This window comes from Pezoporus wallicus, unplaced genomic scaffold, assembly GCF_028554395.1.
Source record: "Pezoporus wallicus isolate ANWC-B61680 ecotype Strahan unplaced genomic scaffold, APGP_CSIRO_Pwel_v1 contig_11395, whole genome shotgun sequence".
NCBI lineage: Eukaryota > Metazoa > Chordata > Aves > Psittaciformes > Psittacidae > Pezoporus > Pezoporus wallicus.
The window spans coordinates 816,217-830,772 of record NW_026636241.1 but is presented as its reverse complement, the minus strand read 5'-3'; the positions used below and the strand labels follow the sequence as shown (position 1 = coordinate 830,772).

The 14,556-nt window shown below is 43.3% G+C and overlaps 1 protein-coding gene across 3 annotated transcripts in view; it reads left to right on the top strand.

Moving 5' to 3' along the window:
* The window catches only part of LEPR (leptin receptor), a 61,942-nt gene that overhangs the window by 25,417 nt on the left and 21,969 nt on the right, over window positions 1-14,556 (top strand). For 2 of the 3 annotated variants that reach the window (XM_057399219.1, XM_057399222.1), the window contains exons 1-4: window positions 1,688-2,403; window positions 5,676-5,734; window positions 8,149-8,457; window positions 9,455-9,572. In XM_057399219.1, coding sequence (XP_057255202.1) covers window positions 2,345-2,403; window positions 5,676-5,734; window positions 8,149-8,457; window positions 9,455-9,572 — 545 coding nt within the window. In that variant the 5' untranslated portion in view covers window positions 1,688-2,344. Of the gene's footprint in view, window positions 1-1,687; window positions 2,404-5,675; window positions 5,735-8,148; window positions 8,458-9,454; window positions 9,573-14,556 lie in introns of those variants that run through there. The other variant, XM_057399220.1, reaches the window with a different exon arrangement.

The window sequence follows — 14,556 nt, the reverse complement described above, 5'->3', positions numbered from 1 at the left end:
GCGACCAGGGCTCTAACGTACCCGTGTGACCCCCGTCTTGTGTGTGAGGAAAGCCGAGCCCTGCCCCATCCCCATCCCCATCCCGGGGGGTTACGGCTGTTCTGAGGGGGCACCGGCCTCCCCGCCGCCGCCGAGCCGTGAGGTAACGCGGGCGGGGCGCCAGGACGAGGCGGGGCCGCGGGTGGCGGCGGGGGCTGAGCGGGGCCGCTGAGGGGAGCGGGCGGCAGCGGCGGGGCCCTGCTGCTCCCGGCGGGACGCGGCGAAGCTCCTCGGTTGTGACCCCGGGAGATCCGTGAGTTCACTTTCGGCTTTTATGTCCTCGCGTTTCTGCACTTGAGGTTTCCGGCGGCCTTCCCGTGCCCAGAGCGGGGGGCGCCGCACGGTAAAGGCCTTCGGTTGTCGCCAGGACTCGCTGAGGGGTGTGTGGGACTGGTGGCGAGCGTGTTCCTTCCCTCAGGTCAGCTCTGCAGGGCCAGCCAAGTTCGGAGGTAGCACGGTGCGCCCAGGTCAGACCTGTGCCCTCTCCTTTTGTTCTCTTGAGGCTTAGTGCCTGAGGCAAAAGTAAAAAGGAAATCTTTCGTGTGGTTTGGGAGTCAGTGATGCTGTTCTGCTCGGGTGGAAGAGTGCTTTGGAAATGTAGTGTTAGTTATGGCGTTCATAAACAAGAGTTTGTAACACCGAGAGCCCTGTAACTACCAAGCGTGGCTATAGCATGAAGGAGGTTTGAGTAGCAGATGACTACAGGAGCCCTGCGAGGAAAACCAAATACATGTTCAGTGCAAAGCAACGAGGCAAAGTGCATGTTAAAACCACTTTTCTCTATTGCTGACTTAGAACCGGGACTATTCATGGAGCGTCAGTCTCAAACGGTGTGTCAGGAGCGTGCACAAAGTTCAGTACTGCAATCCAGGCCAGACCGCGCTGTGACTGAATGCTGGCTAGTGGGGATGCTGTGCTCCCTGCCGTCCGTCCGGTGCCGAGGGGAACCTACCCGTGAGCAGTGTGGATGTGTGAAGTGAAGGGGAAGCTCCACCAAAATCAGGAGGATTTGTACAACCTGCAGAAGGTCTCCACAGTTTGGGATGTTTTGCTGCTGGGCCACGAGGAGAGGCTCCATCAGCACACTTGGAGCTCGTTTTGCGGCTCTGGGGTCATGCGTGAGTGAGACGAGGGTAACTGCTGCTAGTTCCACTGTACTGAGCATGTAGGAAAACACGGAACTTGCGTTGCTTGGTTAAGGATTTCATATTAAAAAGCACACGTATTTAATGCTAGTCATGCTCATTGCTATTTAGCATGTTCCATTTACTCTCAACTCCTCATTAGTAATGTTTTCTAATACACTAAATGACAAACAAATGGGATGAAATTCCAAGCCCAGGAGGGCTGACCAGCAACCATTGGGCATGCCAAAACCAACAGGACTGGGAAGCCCTCAGCACCATTAAAGAGCAGGCCAGGAGATGTGCGGAGGCATGATTACTAAAATATGGCTATGCTTTATAGAGATCTTTTAAATATTTAAAGCCAGCTGTAGTGGAGTGCTTGCAAAAGTCAGGGACAGTTTGTGTGCCTGTGGGATTATGTGCCTGCTTCCCATTAACTAGCAGCTGTTGTTGTTTTCTGGGGAGGGTGGGAATAAGGATGGAGAACTCCAGACTCTATGTGTGTGGGGTGCATCATTTGAGGGAAGAGAGATCCTGGCAACTTTCTATACATATCTATAGGCTTTCAAATTGCTCATTGAAAAACACTAATGTATTATGCTCTGATTTTACAACATCTGCTGATCTGTTCTCTTTGTTGCTGTAAAAGCTGGGGAGAATTTTACAGCTTGAGTTTAGTGGTGTCACGGTTGTGTGTACCAGGGTTGTGCTGCTAGCTGCATCCAGGATGGGTTGTGGAGGCTTGGCACTCGTGGTCACCAGTGCCACCCTCTGTTCACTGTTCACACTGGACAGGTAGACCTGCCTCATACTGCGGTCCTTGTTTCACATCAGACCTCTTTCTGGAGTTCACAAAGGAGACCTGCACAAATGGAAGTTATCAAGGCAAGAAAGTGAAATAAAAAAGCAGCTCCAGAAAGGAAAGGAAAACTTCCAGTGCATTTTCCATGCCCAGTGAGCAGGTGTCTGTGGATCACAAACTATGTTTGTTTCAGGCTGTGCTGAAAATGTTTCCCTTGCTAATATGCCAGTGGGTTTTATAACTTCTCAGCTGGCCTGTAAAGGCAAACGATTTGACTTTCAGTGTTGTCTTCCTTGTCATATCTGCTGTGTTTTGGTTTTAATCAGATGGTTTTGTCAAAGCAGGGCTTGCTGAAGTTCATTGCACAGTGTTTAGCATGGAGAGGAGCACAATATTTACATATGAAATTGGAAACTTCTTGTGCACAGCAGCAAAGTGGGTGGTTTCAGAGTGCAGTATCTTAACATAGACCTATTAAAAAGGGCCTTGATACCTCCTGTTTTATAGATACTTCTCCAGCCACTCATAAAACCATTTGTCCTTGCTGTGTGAACTTACTCTGACTGGAACACAGCTATAGTTACAAGCTTTTCTATTTCTCCTTTAACTTCCTGTTCCCTGTAACTCTTCTTGTAAAACTTATATTCTGCCTACAGTGCAGTTAGGAATTGTGATAAGTTCCGTATTCTCACTAGAAAAGGTATTTGTCCAGTCAAGTCTTACATTCAGCTTGTCCTGTCTGTAGGCATCTCCTTTGACCCAACTCCTGTGTAAAGTTTATGCAAGCACTACTGAACTTTGAAGAGAAAAGGAGCAAGTGCTGGTGACATGCAGCTTACTTTGCTTTGAGGTCATGTACAGTACTATTTATTGTTCATGGATGTTGTTGGAACCAGGATTAAAAAATAACACCTTTTTAAAAAGCAACCTCAGGCAGTTGCAATAGGAGTAGGAAGAGAAGATGTCTCAGGCTGGTCTGAGCTGTATTTTTGCCTTCTAGTCCATGTATTGTTAATTATAGTTAAACCAGTGCTGATATCGGAATCTCTTTGATTGCTCTATCTGGCCATTTTTATGGTAGCAAGAAGTGAAAATGCCGTCATCTCCAGTAGACTACAGAATTATAGCTTTCCTTCTTTGAGGGGCAGGTGGTTCTGGGGACCTGTGGTTGCTTTCTTTCCCATCTACAGTAGGTATTGCAGGGTGAAACTAACACAGCAGCTGCTGTTAACACCATTAACTATTTGTCGTCTTAATTCCAGTAGCAAGTGATGTGATGGTTCACATTCTGCTGTGAAATAGTACAATGGAATATGTGTAGTTACCAAAATAGTGGTTCTTTCCTTCAAGGAGCAATAGGGCTGAGATATTAGGGTGACAGCTCTTGCTTCTTGTGCCTGTGATGGGAGAGCAAGTGATGGACCACAACTTTATGGATTATTTAAAGCCCTTGATGGTGGAATTTTTCTACTTGTTTTGAAAGTGAGAGCTTTCAAGCATTTTCACCAATATCTGTGATGTATTGGTAACTTTGATAGGCTTTTGAAATGTATGTCTGATTTTTTTATTCTCCATATGGAAGTGATTTCTGCCAGTTTCCTACTGGGAAGTGGTTGAGCTGTGAACAAATTTTTGCTACACCTGTAGAAGAGGGAAATGACCTGTTTTTCATTAAACCATACATCTAATAGTATGAGCACTAGTGTACACTTATGTCAAGTAAAGTATTTTAAAAGGTTGGGGGTTTTATTCAGTCAGAAACTTTGGAAAAATCTAGATAACTTCAATGATCTGCTTTTGGAAATGATCCTGGCCTGTACCTTTGTGAAATGGCAGATTTAATAGAGGTTGTAGCTACATAATTCCTCTGGCCTTCATGGCTCACCTATTAAGAAATAGGCTAATGGAAGAGGTGTGGGTAAGGCCTCCTAACAGCTGTGCTGAGAGGCACATTTTCCTCTGAAGCAGGGGTTTGTGAAGCACTGCCTTTGAAATGTTGAGCTTTCCTCTTTAATTGCTCAAAATGTAGCTTAAAATGCACTCTGATTATAACCTGGGTGAATGGGGAGGAAAGTGGCTGGGACTGACTCATCTTGTAGACCAAAAGGAGGATGGTCTGTGCTGAAGGAACGGCTTGGCTCTGGCTGGATTTGCAAGGGCTCTCCTTGAGGGAAACAAGCTTACAGGGAGACAAGAATACTAAAATATTGTAGCTTAGGTTGTCTGCTGCTGCAGGTGGGTGCTATTTCTGTTAAATCACCTCTGCTTTAGGCTGTGCACAAGGCTTAAATCAGTGTCAGGGTCACTGGATGATCATATCAAGGTCTCTGGTGAGGGCAGAGGGAGAGATAGCTCTGAGTGAGGGTGGCTTTCCGTATAGTATTCTTTGGTTTTATTAGCAGCCACTGGTTCCTCTGTGGGGCTGACCCTCCACTCCATGGGGCTTGTTGAAGTGCCTGGGTGCGACAAGGGGGGTGTATTCAGACTGTGCCCTAACAGGAGTGGTGAAAACCAGGAAGGAATCACCCTTTTTCTCTCCTAATCTTCTGTGCCCACATACACTTTCCTTCCAGGCTGCAGAACGAGCTGCTCTGTAGCCAGTAAAGCGACTCGCCCATTGTGGCAGTCTGTGTGTAACATACATGTACATATAGTCCAGTATGTGAACCCTAAACTGGAGGGCCAGTGGATTACACAGTGTTGGCACCAGTTCTTTTGGCAACATAGATGTGCTCAAGGAAATTGTTCTCAGAAATATTTAAGGAATGAGAATAATTTGGAGGGACTCGTTGAATCTTATTTCTTGCCCCAACATCCCAACATTCTCTGTCTTACTTGAGCTGTAAATTTTACTGATCATTTAGTTTTGGTTAACTGCAGCAGCAACCAAAATCTGTATGTTTTACTCTGATACCATCTACTGAGCTGCTTTTTCTTTTTTTTTTTTTTAAGTTTAAAAGTGCTTATATCTGGGGTTTACAGAATTTATATAACTATGGGATGAAAATAAGAAAGACCGAAGTACCTGAAGTGAAAGAACAATATTGAAATACTGCTGTCAAGTTCAGTGAAGTTGTTGCTCATATACAAGGGGGAATGGCTTCAACCTGCCAGAAAGCAGACTGAGATGAGCTCTTAGGCAGAAACTCTTCCCTGTGAGGGTGCTGAGGCGCTGGCACAGGTGCCCAGAGAAGCTGTGGCTGCCCCATCCGTGGCGGTGCTCAAGGCCAGGTTGGACACAGGGGCTTGGAGCGACCTGCTCTTGTGGAAGGTGTCTCTGCCCATGGCAGGGGTTGGAGCTGGAGGAGCTTTAAGGTCCCTTCCAACCCAAACCAGTTCTGGGATTCTATCATTCTATGAAATGGGTGCCTGAGTGCTTCAGTGTATGCTACAGTTTGAAAACTGATAATCTGTTGGGCAGTTTGATTGTTTGGATTTGTAGTGCCCTTCAGGTGATCAGCCCAGAAGGTGAATAATGATCAGCAGAAGCCTGAGAAATTAAGTACTAAATAGCTCCAATGATGAAAGAAAGATCTGTATTGATATTCAATTGATATTCTAAGCAGCCTAAGAAATGTGGTTTTTTGCCTTAAATGGCATTCTGATTTTGTTCTTCCTTTCTGCTTATAAGCTGTATCAAATGAATCTTATTAAAATAATAGACTGATAATTACCAGCTCTCAGTTAATTTTCTCTATATTTTTCAGATCAGCTCTCCAAAACAAGATGTATTGGCAAATCAGTCTGACCCTGCTTGTGCTATTGGGTAAGTTACTAAAACACGTAATTCTGTTGGAAGTTATGTACAGTGAAGAGTGATCACCATTTCTGTTTTACAGTGTTGTTACAAGTCATGCTACTGGATTAGTATCTCATCACAACATGCAACTGGAATATGCAAAGGATTTCATGTTATCATTGTGTGGAATTGAAATGTTGACACCCTCAGCTTGTGCCTATGTGTCTTATCCCCAACAGCAGTGCAACTTTCTTTTAAGATCAGGAAGCATCAGTAGAAAGTGTGTGTTGAGTCAAGATGCATTCAAATAAGTGCCCCAGTGAGAATTTCATAAGACAGAAGTTCATGGGGAATTTGTTTTTGTTTGGTAAGTCCAAAACCAGAAAGGAAAATCCCAGTTCCATCAGAACTGCGGAGTTTCTGTTCAGTGTAGCCAGGCTGTCAATGAGTTGGAGCTCTGCTTTTTCAGGTAGCTGATATTCTAGCTTTCAAGTGCACAGTGTTGCTGAAGGGTGCTCAGCTAACTGCAAATGTTGGATGTAGTAACATCTGTAACAATACTGGTGAATGCTGCTCAGAGACAGCTGGTTTTTGCCTTTTTTAACTAAAATAGGAACTATTTAAAGGCTTTTGGTGATGATGCTTAGGGAGAGAGTAGATGCTGTAATCCAGTGAAGTCAGGTTCAAAATGTGTGTCTCAGGGAGTCTTCATCAGGCTTCAGAGCAGTTGGTTGCTCACTGATGGCCTGTAATGACTGCAAGTCAGTGTATCTACTAACTAGCCATCTTCACCTAATTCTGAATAAGCAAATAGCTATGGCTGGCATCTTTGTAGCCCTGTTAACCCAGACATGCAAATACACAGCTGCTCTGGGGACAGGACTGTTAAATGATGGTTTCTGTGTGCCTGTGTCATGGACAAACTGTTACATCTGTAGCTGGAAAACATCCTTAATTCATGCTGTGTTTTTTTAATGGGCATTGAAGAGCTATAGCAGAGCTGTATTAAGCCCTCTTGCAATGCATTTTAGTTCTCTTTTTTACATTTCTGCGCACACTTTGATTTTATAGGGTTTAATTAATGCCTTGGGGTTGTTTGGTGTGATCTGTGAGGGGGAAGTGGTTTTGTAGGAAAAGAGGTGATGGGCAGGAATTCCTTCCCACCCTCAATGAATGCTGTGGACTGGGTACTACATTACTTATCTGTCCTGCTTCACAGGCAGTCATGTCACTTACTCGTTTGTCCTTTTTTTAAATCATGTATTATGGACTAATAGTGTGTTTGGTCAGCTGAATCCTCCACGTCCATCCAGGAGGCTCAGTGAAACTGGGATTTACAAAGGCACAAACCCTGTTAGATGAGAGAGGAGGAAGGAGCAGAACTTCAGGAGTCTAGAATACAAGATCTGTGTAAAGAGGAAACAACACTTTAGCACTCTGCATAAACGTAGTAATGTAACACAACGTCTGCTTTTAAAGTAGCGTGAATCTACTCTTTTAAAGTTTTCATTCTGTGAAATTCATTCGTTTTTTATCTTTTAGCTTATGCTTATATGCTATTAAACAGTGCTAGAGAAATTCTGGTTTTCTTTTTTGCCTATTCAAGGCATAGAGCATCAATTAATTTCTATCTGATGGACTGCTTAAAATATTTCTGCCCTTACTGAGTGAAAAACTGCATGCAAAATGCACAAATACGCACATACCTTTCTGTAACTAGAGCTTTACTCTTTGAAATTCACACAGTGTTTTAGAGAAGCCATTTCCAAAACTAACATGCTCATCATTCTGAAAATCAGTGTTAGTGTAATTCAAGCTATGACTGACCAATGGGAGCTACAAATGTGGTCAGAGCAGTTTTATTTTGAAGAATGCAAGTCTGATGGAGATCAGTCTTTTCCTACGTCTCATTTCCCACATAATGCCCTGGGGTTGTGTCATTACATCTACTGGATATTCTTGTAACACTGTCCTTTGGTATCTAACAGTTGTAATGTGATTATGTGTTATATTTACAATGGAATGATTTTTTCTACAGTAACAGAGCTGTGTTATAAGAGCTGGATTGCAAATGTCCCAGCACTGCAGGGGGAAATGAGACCTCTGTGAACCTGGGCTTATGGTTCACTGTATTTTGAATTACTATAAGCCAATTTATCCCAAAGAGATGCTTCCCCTACAGTCTTGGTTTGTCTTTCAAGAGGCTGAGAAAACAAGAAGCTAGGTGTAGTGACTCTGGGGAAAAGGCTGACATCTGTTAGTTGTGACACCAGTTCAGAGGGGATGATTTTAGTCATTTTGTCTGCAGCTCAGAGAATAGCCCTGGAAACAGTCTGATTTTTATGTAATGTATGTATTTCTCTATAACACCAGCCCCTCGGTTTTCATTGTCAAGTAATGTGAACTTTTAATTTCTCATATCTTTGCCTTTGTATCTGCAGACTTTCTTCAGATGGCAGTTGCCCACTGTATGCTCCATCAAATTCCTTCCAGGAACTTTACATTACCCTGTATGCTGCTAAATGAAACAGTTTTGAGTCCTTTCTCTGTTGGAGTTGTAGAGAGCTGGTCTGGTTTGAGGAGAGGGCATGGAGCATCCAAAACCGAACCTCCCTTGCTAATGGATGAAGAAAGTTTTCTGTGCTGCCTTTGGAATGATAGCAACATTGATTGTTCTTTGTACAGAGCAAGCATGCAAGCAAGGAAGTTTATTCCTTCAGAAATAAGTAGCTCTGCTGCTCAGGAAAAAGGTTGGTTTTCCAGTCAAGGGAGTAAGAAGTTACTTCTTCAAAAAGAGGTTGGGGTTTTGTGTTGGTTGGGAGGGGGGGTATGTGGGTTGTATTGATGGGTATTCAGAGCAGACAACACAGTCTGGTCAAACCCTTCCTCGCAGTATTCTGTACTGGAAGATGAAGGAAATTGCATAGCACAGTTTCAAAGGGTAAAAAAAGTTGGCTGCCTTTCTAAGGAAATGCTGAATAAAATATGTGGCACTGCACAAGCCCAGATCTTCAAAGGTGTTAGATGCTATGAGAAATATTTTAAGTATTTTTGTGAATTTGGGCTTTAAACTCCCTCAGAAGGTGGGGGAGATGAAGAGCAAGTGCCATCATTTCTGCCTGGACCGTGATTGTGCCTCAGTAAATATCAGTACATGGCTTAGGTTGAATTAGTTTTCCCTAGGCTGGTCTCCTGTAAACCACAGTCTCTGAGGAGCATGGAGCCTCTTGGCATACTGCTATCAGTGGCAGGAGTCTCACTGACCTCAACAGAGTTAGCATTTCATTCTACGAGAACTATCCCATGGAGCAAATAAATCCCTGTTACAGGCTGCCACACTAAATGTGTTGATGTTTTGTGTTCAGTACAGATGCGTCTACGCATAAAGTATAGCCACATAGAGGCTGTACCAGTTAACAGTAGCAAAACCCTCAACCAGCAGCAGCAACTTCATTTCTTTCTTCCCCTTGTGGCCTGGTCTGTAAAGCCAGGTAAGATATATTCCTTCTCTAACAATTAGAATGCAGCAGTATCAGCCCTTAAAGCGTTTAAGGGCACACACTGGTGCCCAGTTCAGCAAAGATTACTCATAAACATTTGCACACTTGTGGTCCACCCTCACCTTCATGAGTATCTGTTACTTGTCCTCTCTTTGTGAGTGGATTTTACCCTGGCTCTTCAGCTGGGTTTGGGGTTTGTTTTGTTTTAATATAGTTCATAAATGTTTAATTTCTTTCTTTTGCTCAGATTCAAATTGGACCATTGAATGTTGGACTAAAGGCAAGCTGGACCTGCTGGTTTGTACTCTGAAGTTTTTGAAGCTGAACTTGAGAGATGACCTGAAGGTTAATCTTTTCTATACTGTGTAAGTACAGACTCTGTTAAATTTGTCACTCTTAGCATTAGAAATCCAAATTGCAGTGTGGTGTTGCGTTAGCTTTGCAAGCAGATGATACATTATGAACCTTTGTCTTATCTAAAAGTAATTTTGGACAATATGGAAATGGTTTCTGTCTTTAAATGACAAATGGTTGCAGTGGAGAGTCCCTCTCCTCTGTCCTTTCTTAAAATACTTTAATGAAATCAGTATTGACTTGAGAATATCTTTGCTGTTACAATAGCTTAATTTAAAGCTGTGCTTTTGGTTTTGCCTTTTTTCCGCTTTTGGCCATAATGTTCTCTCTCTTGAAGTAATTACACTATTTAATATTAATACAATGCCAAATGCTACTCTGATCATGTTGATACCTCTGAGGGACGCTCACCTGCGCAGTTGTCACTGTGTGAAATACCTTCTGGGATGGCAATAGATGGTCGTCATTCTGACTGGTGGGTGGGCAGATCTTGTACATGACCTGCCTGAACTGATCACAAAAAGATCCATTTGATTCTACTTATGAGGCCACACAGATTGTTCTGAATTACTGATAGACTGGAAGGAATGGGGTGAACACGCAGACGTAGGAAACAGGTTAAACATCAATAGATGAATAAGCTGAATTTACAGTTGATTACTTCTACTTTAAAAGCCAGATATCACACAACTTGCCCCTGGAGTCAGGGTAGAAGCAGGTGTATTAACTAGTAATAACTGTACGTGTTTGGTTGACATAATACTTCAAAGCTGAAATCAGATTTTGAGTGGGTTCCTGTTTCCAGTGTTCCCCATTACTTTGATTTCTGATTCTGGGTGTTTGTGGGGGAAATAGATCTGACTTTGCCTCTGTTCCATCCAGTCTCAACTGCAGTAGGAAGATCTTTGCCACTAATCCTAGTGTGGTAATCTCTCTATTGAATTTTTCTGGTATGCCTAACACCCATGGAACAAGGGATTTGAGTCCAAGATGGGATGAACAGGCTCTTTGTATGAGGAAGGGCATTCAGTAAGCGTCATGCAATTTGTGAGAGCAGCCCCTATAGACTCACCAGAGACTTTGTGGCATTTCTGTCTTTGATTACTTTGTGCTGCAGAGCTGAGGTGCAGCGCAGGCCCTCACATGGGAGAACTTACTTCACTCCCCACATTTCATGTTCATATTTCTCTTTTCAGGTCCTTGTCTTCTGGGGGATCAGCTAGCAAAGCAGTTGAGGTTTTGGTGAGGTGACAGCTTTCCCTGTTGGTCTTGCTGATACCTTGACATTTTAGTCACATCAGCCAAAATACCTTGAAAACATTCCCAGTTTTAAAAATATGCATTCCTGGCATGTGTTTCTCCCTGGGAGTCTGGAGATCAAGCCAGAATTCTCACATACAGGACAGGCAATGCACTAAAATAATGACCTAGAAGAATCTACAACAAAAAAGCTCAAGTCCTCAGCAGCTTTTAATTTTTTCAGCATTGAAGTAGCATCCTTTTATTTTACACATCCTGCTTCTAAATGGTACCAAGTTACTTTGAATAAGAAATGTTTTCTTCTGTCCGAAGCAGAGCTATCACAGTATATTCTATAAGAGGTAATGACAGGGCTTTTACCTTTCCTAGCAGCATGTCTTTGGGAGGAGGATTTTTCTGAAGCTTAAGTAGACAAATGAGGCTGATTTTTCCACCAAAAGTGAATGTGCTTTCCAGTTGTATGTATTCTAGGAATGCTGTAAACCTTGATGGTTAATTACATCAACTAAAATCACTTTGCCTTAGGGATCCTTTTGTAGTGACACAGATGAATGCTTCCAGTTTAATTTTGAGACTGATTATAATTTGCCCTTTCAGCAGATGGTGATGTATATGATGAACTGATATCTCAGACCTATTTGAAGTACCTTTGAGGCTTTCCTTTAGTTCTCTGCCTAAGCTCCCATGTTTTTAAGGAGAAATCATGCAATTTGCCTGGAGGCTGATGGCTTACTTGAGTGCATCAGTTACACATTGACCCTTCTTCAGCTGAAGAACATTAACCTTGCATTAGAGACTTACCTCTCAGCAGCCAGGCAGCCATCAGGTGTCCTGCAGTTTAATGGGACAGCTTGTTCAAATCAGTCTTGTCCTAGAGCTACTGTCTATCAAATACATTGAGATACCTTATTGAATATCCTTAGAGCCCCAGACAGCTTTGTCCCATCAATTCGTAATAAAGAAATTGCACAATAAAGGGCTTGCAATTCCTTTATTTCTGATATGTCTCAGTATAGCTGCCTAAAGGTGATGTTCTGCCTTTCCTGAAATCAGAGGAATTACACAAGTTCATGTGTTTCTTCCGAAAACAATTCTGACCTTTCGTTTCTGGTGTTCTAATTGCAAGAAACTGATTAAAATTCAGCAAAGACATTCTGCAGGGTCGTATTTAAAGTCTCCAAGTTTGCCACAGGTTAATTCAGCAGCAGTACCACCACCTTCTGAAGCGTGGTTGAACTGTGCACCAAAATATAAACCACCTAGGAGGTGTTAAGGTGTTGACTGTGAGAATTCCCTGTGCAGTGTTTGGAGTTGAGAAGAAAAGCAAGCCTTGGACACATGCCCTTGTTGCAATGTTAATGACTTCTGGGGTTCAGGGCATGCAGTAGTTACTTATTTTTGTCCTCTTCTGCAGTGTCTTATGCTTTAGTCCCATGTTCCCAGCTTAAAGTCGCATTGTCTTTGCTCATTGTCTCTCCCTTCTCTGCCAGCCATTAAAACTTAAGTCCAGTTCACTAGTTTGCTGTTGGATCTCAGAGGTGGGCTCTGATAATCCCTTCTCAAAAGTCCATATGCTTAGTTCCTATCTCGTTCATGCTTACCTCTCTGTGCCAGGACAGATCCCTCCAATTCCAGCAGCCAGCACTATAAAACTGAGTGAGGACATAGTATACACTTACGTATTTTATATGCCCTCTGTCTTTCCTTCCCCCCACCACAGTTTGGGTCTGGCTTAGATGTGATCAGTGCTGCATGATGTAAAGTGCTTGTTGAACAGGGATTTATAGCTCCTCTAAGTCGGTGCGCTGCAAGTGTGATGGAAAACTCCAGTTTTTAATAGTCTATTGCTTTATTTTAGGTTTACCCCAGATATCTCCTCTCATTCTACGGAATGAAGGCACTGACCTCTTCTGAACTTGCGAGGGCTTTATAAGCATAAACTCCTCCAAAGTCAGTATGTACAGATTAGGAAGGATGGTTATTCTGTGACAGGATCCCTCTGCAGCCAAACTGAAGATGATGGGCTGCTCATGCAGTCCCAGGCTACTGTTGATCTCCAAAGCACTTTGGCTTTCTGTTGTTTTGCTTGTGATCAGCTCTCATGGATTTAGGCCAGGCTTAGCAAGTTGGAGTAAGTTGATGTGGGGTCCTCAAGGTTATATCCTGCATTGATCTGTTGAGATGGTCCCTGTGTCTTGCCAGCCCATGGGAATGCAAAGCTCATTACCCTGCTTTTGTATCTGGATATCCTCCTCCAGCAGCAGACCTGGCATCTGGTAACATAGCTTGGTCTTTCCCCCGTCTGTGCCCTGGCTGCCTGCAAAGGTAGTGAGCTGGAAGAGAAGTCTAGAGCAGAGAAATGAGATACTGGTAATTCTCTGTCACACAGGAGTGGAAGACCTGCCTGGCCTGGAGCCGTGGCTGTTCCTCCAGTTACACTTGAATCCCTACACACAGCATTTTATACAGTAAAGCAATCAAATGGGCTTCCCCATCCGTGGCAGTGTTCAAGGCCGGGTTGGATGGGGCTTGGAGCAACCTGCTCTAGTGAAAGGTGTCCCTGCCTGTGGAACTACATGGTCTAGGATTCTGTGCAAAAGTTTGTGTGGTGGAAACAGCGAGAAATAACATCTCATGCCTGTTTACTCACAAATAAGTGGCCTTTGAAACATAATGGCACAACATAATATGGGGAGGAGCTTTCTAGCACTTCCCACCCCCCCCCCCCCCCCATGCACTGGGACTCATCTGGGTACAGATAAGCTCAGTTTGATGGTTAAAAGTTGAAGTAATGATTAGGAGAAAGCTGGGGGCAGTGATGGGGTGGTAACTGCTTTCCAGATAGATCGGATTAAAGACATGGTTTGATGAGAAGCCTACGGATTGATTGTGGGTTTTTTGAGACTAATAACGTCTGCGATCAGCAATACAAGGCAGGGAAACTTAAAAGACAATTCTGCGAAGTCTTTGAAAGGAAATTCAGAGAAAGAAGTGGAGCCACAACTAGAAAACCAAAAATATTCCAAGTAATTTAAAAGCTCTGTGTTTGCCAGATACCATCAGTATCAGGTTCCATAATTCTCCTGTCCTAAATTCTGTGGGTCCTGGTAAAAAGAAACAGCTTCAAAGAGCATCCTAAATACAAGGTGGATGCATAACATGTGTGTGTGGGCATCAGTGAATGATGAAGGGAGTTGGCCCTGGTGCCAGGGGATCTGTGTGTGCTCATTGCAGGTTCCCTTTCAGTGCCAGTCAGCATGATTCACGCAGGCTCTTCCCTGTAATTCATCAGCCCTTCGCTCACTTCCAAGCCTTCCTCAGGTTCTGACCTTTTCTTTTTTAAGTAGGGCAGTTGATGGCATTGGGATCAGTGAATCATTCCCATTTCCGGTGTGCTCTACAGCCCATTAAATGTACTATACACCAAATCCACTAAAACAAAGCAGAAAATCTTGTCCTTTCTTCTTTTCCAGTGTAGAGTTCTGTGCCCTCCCTGAATTCAAGTGTTAACAGTGAGTCACACCAACTCTAAAACTATAACACTTTCACAGAAAGGTTTTTATACCATTAACTTCAGTTGCTTTCTCTGAATAAGTAACACAAACCCTTTACTATACAGAAACAATTCCAGAATCACTTCAGGACAATTTAAAACACAAGATTTTTGTTACAAGGATGAAATGTCAAAATCAGGAAAGAATCTAGGATGGTTTAACTCTCAGGATTTGTCTTGGC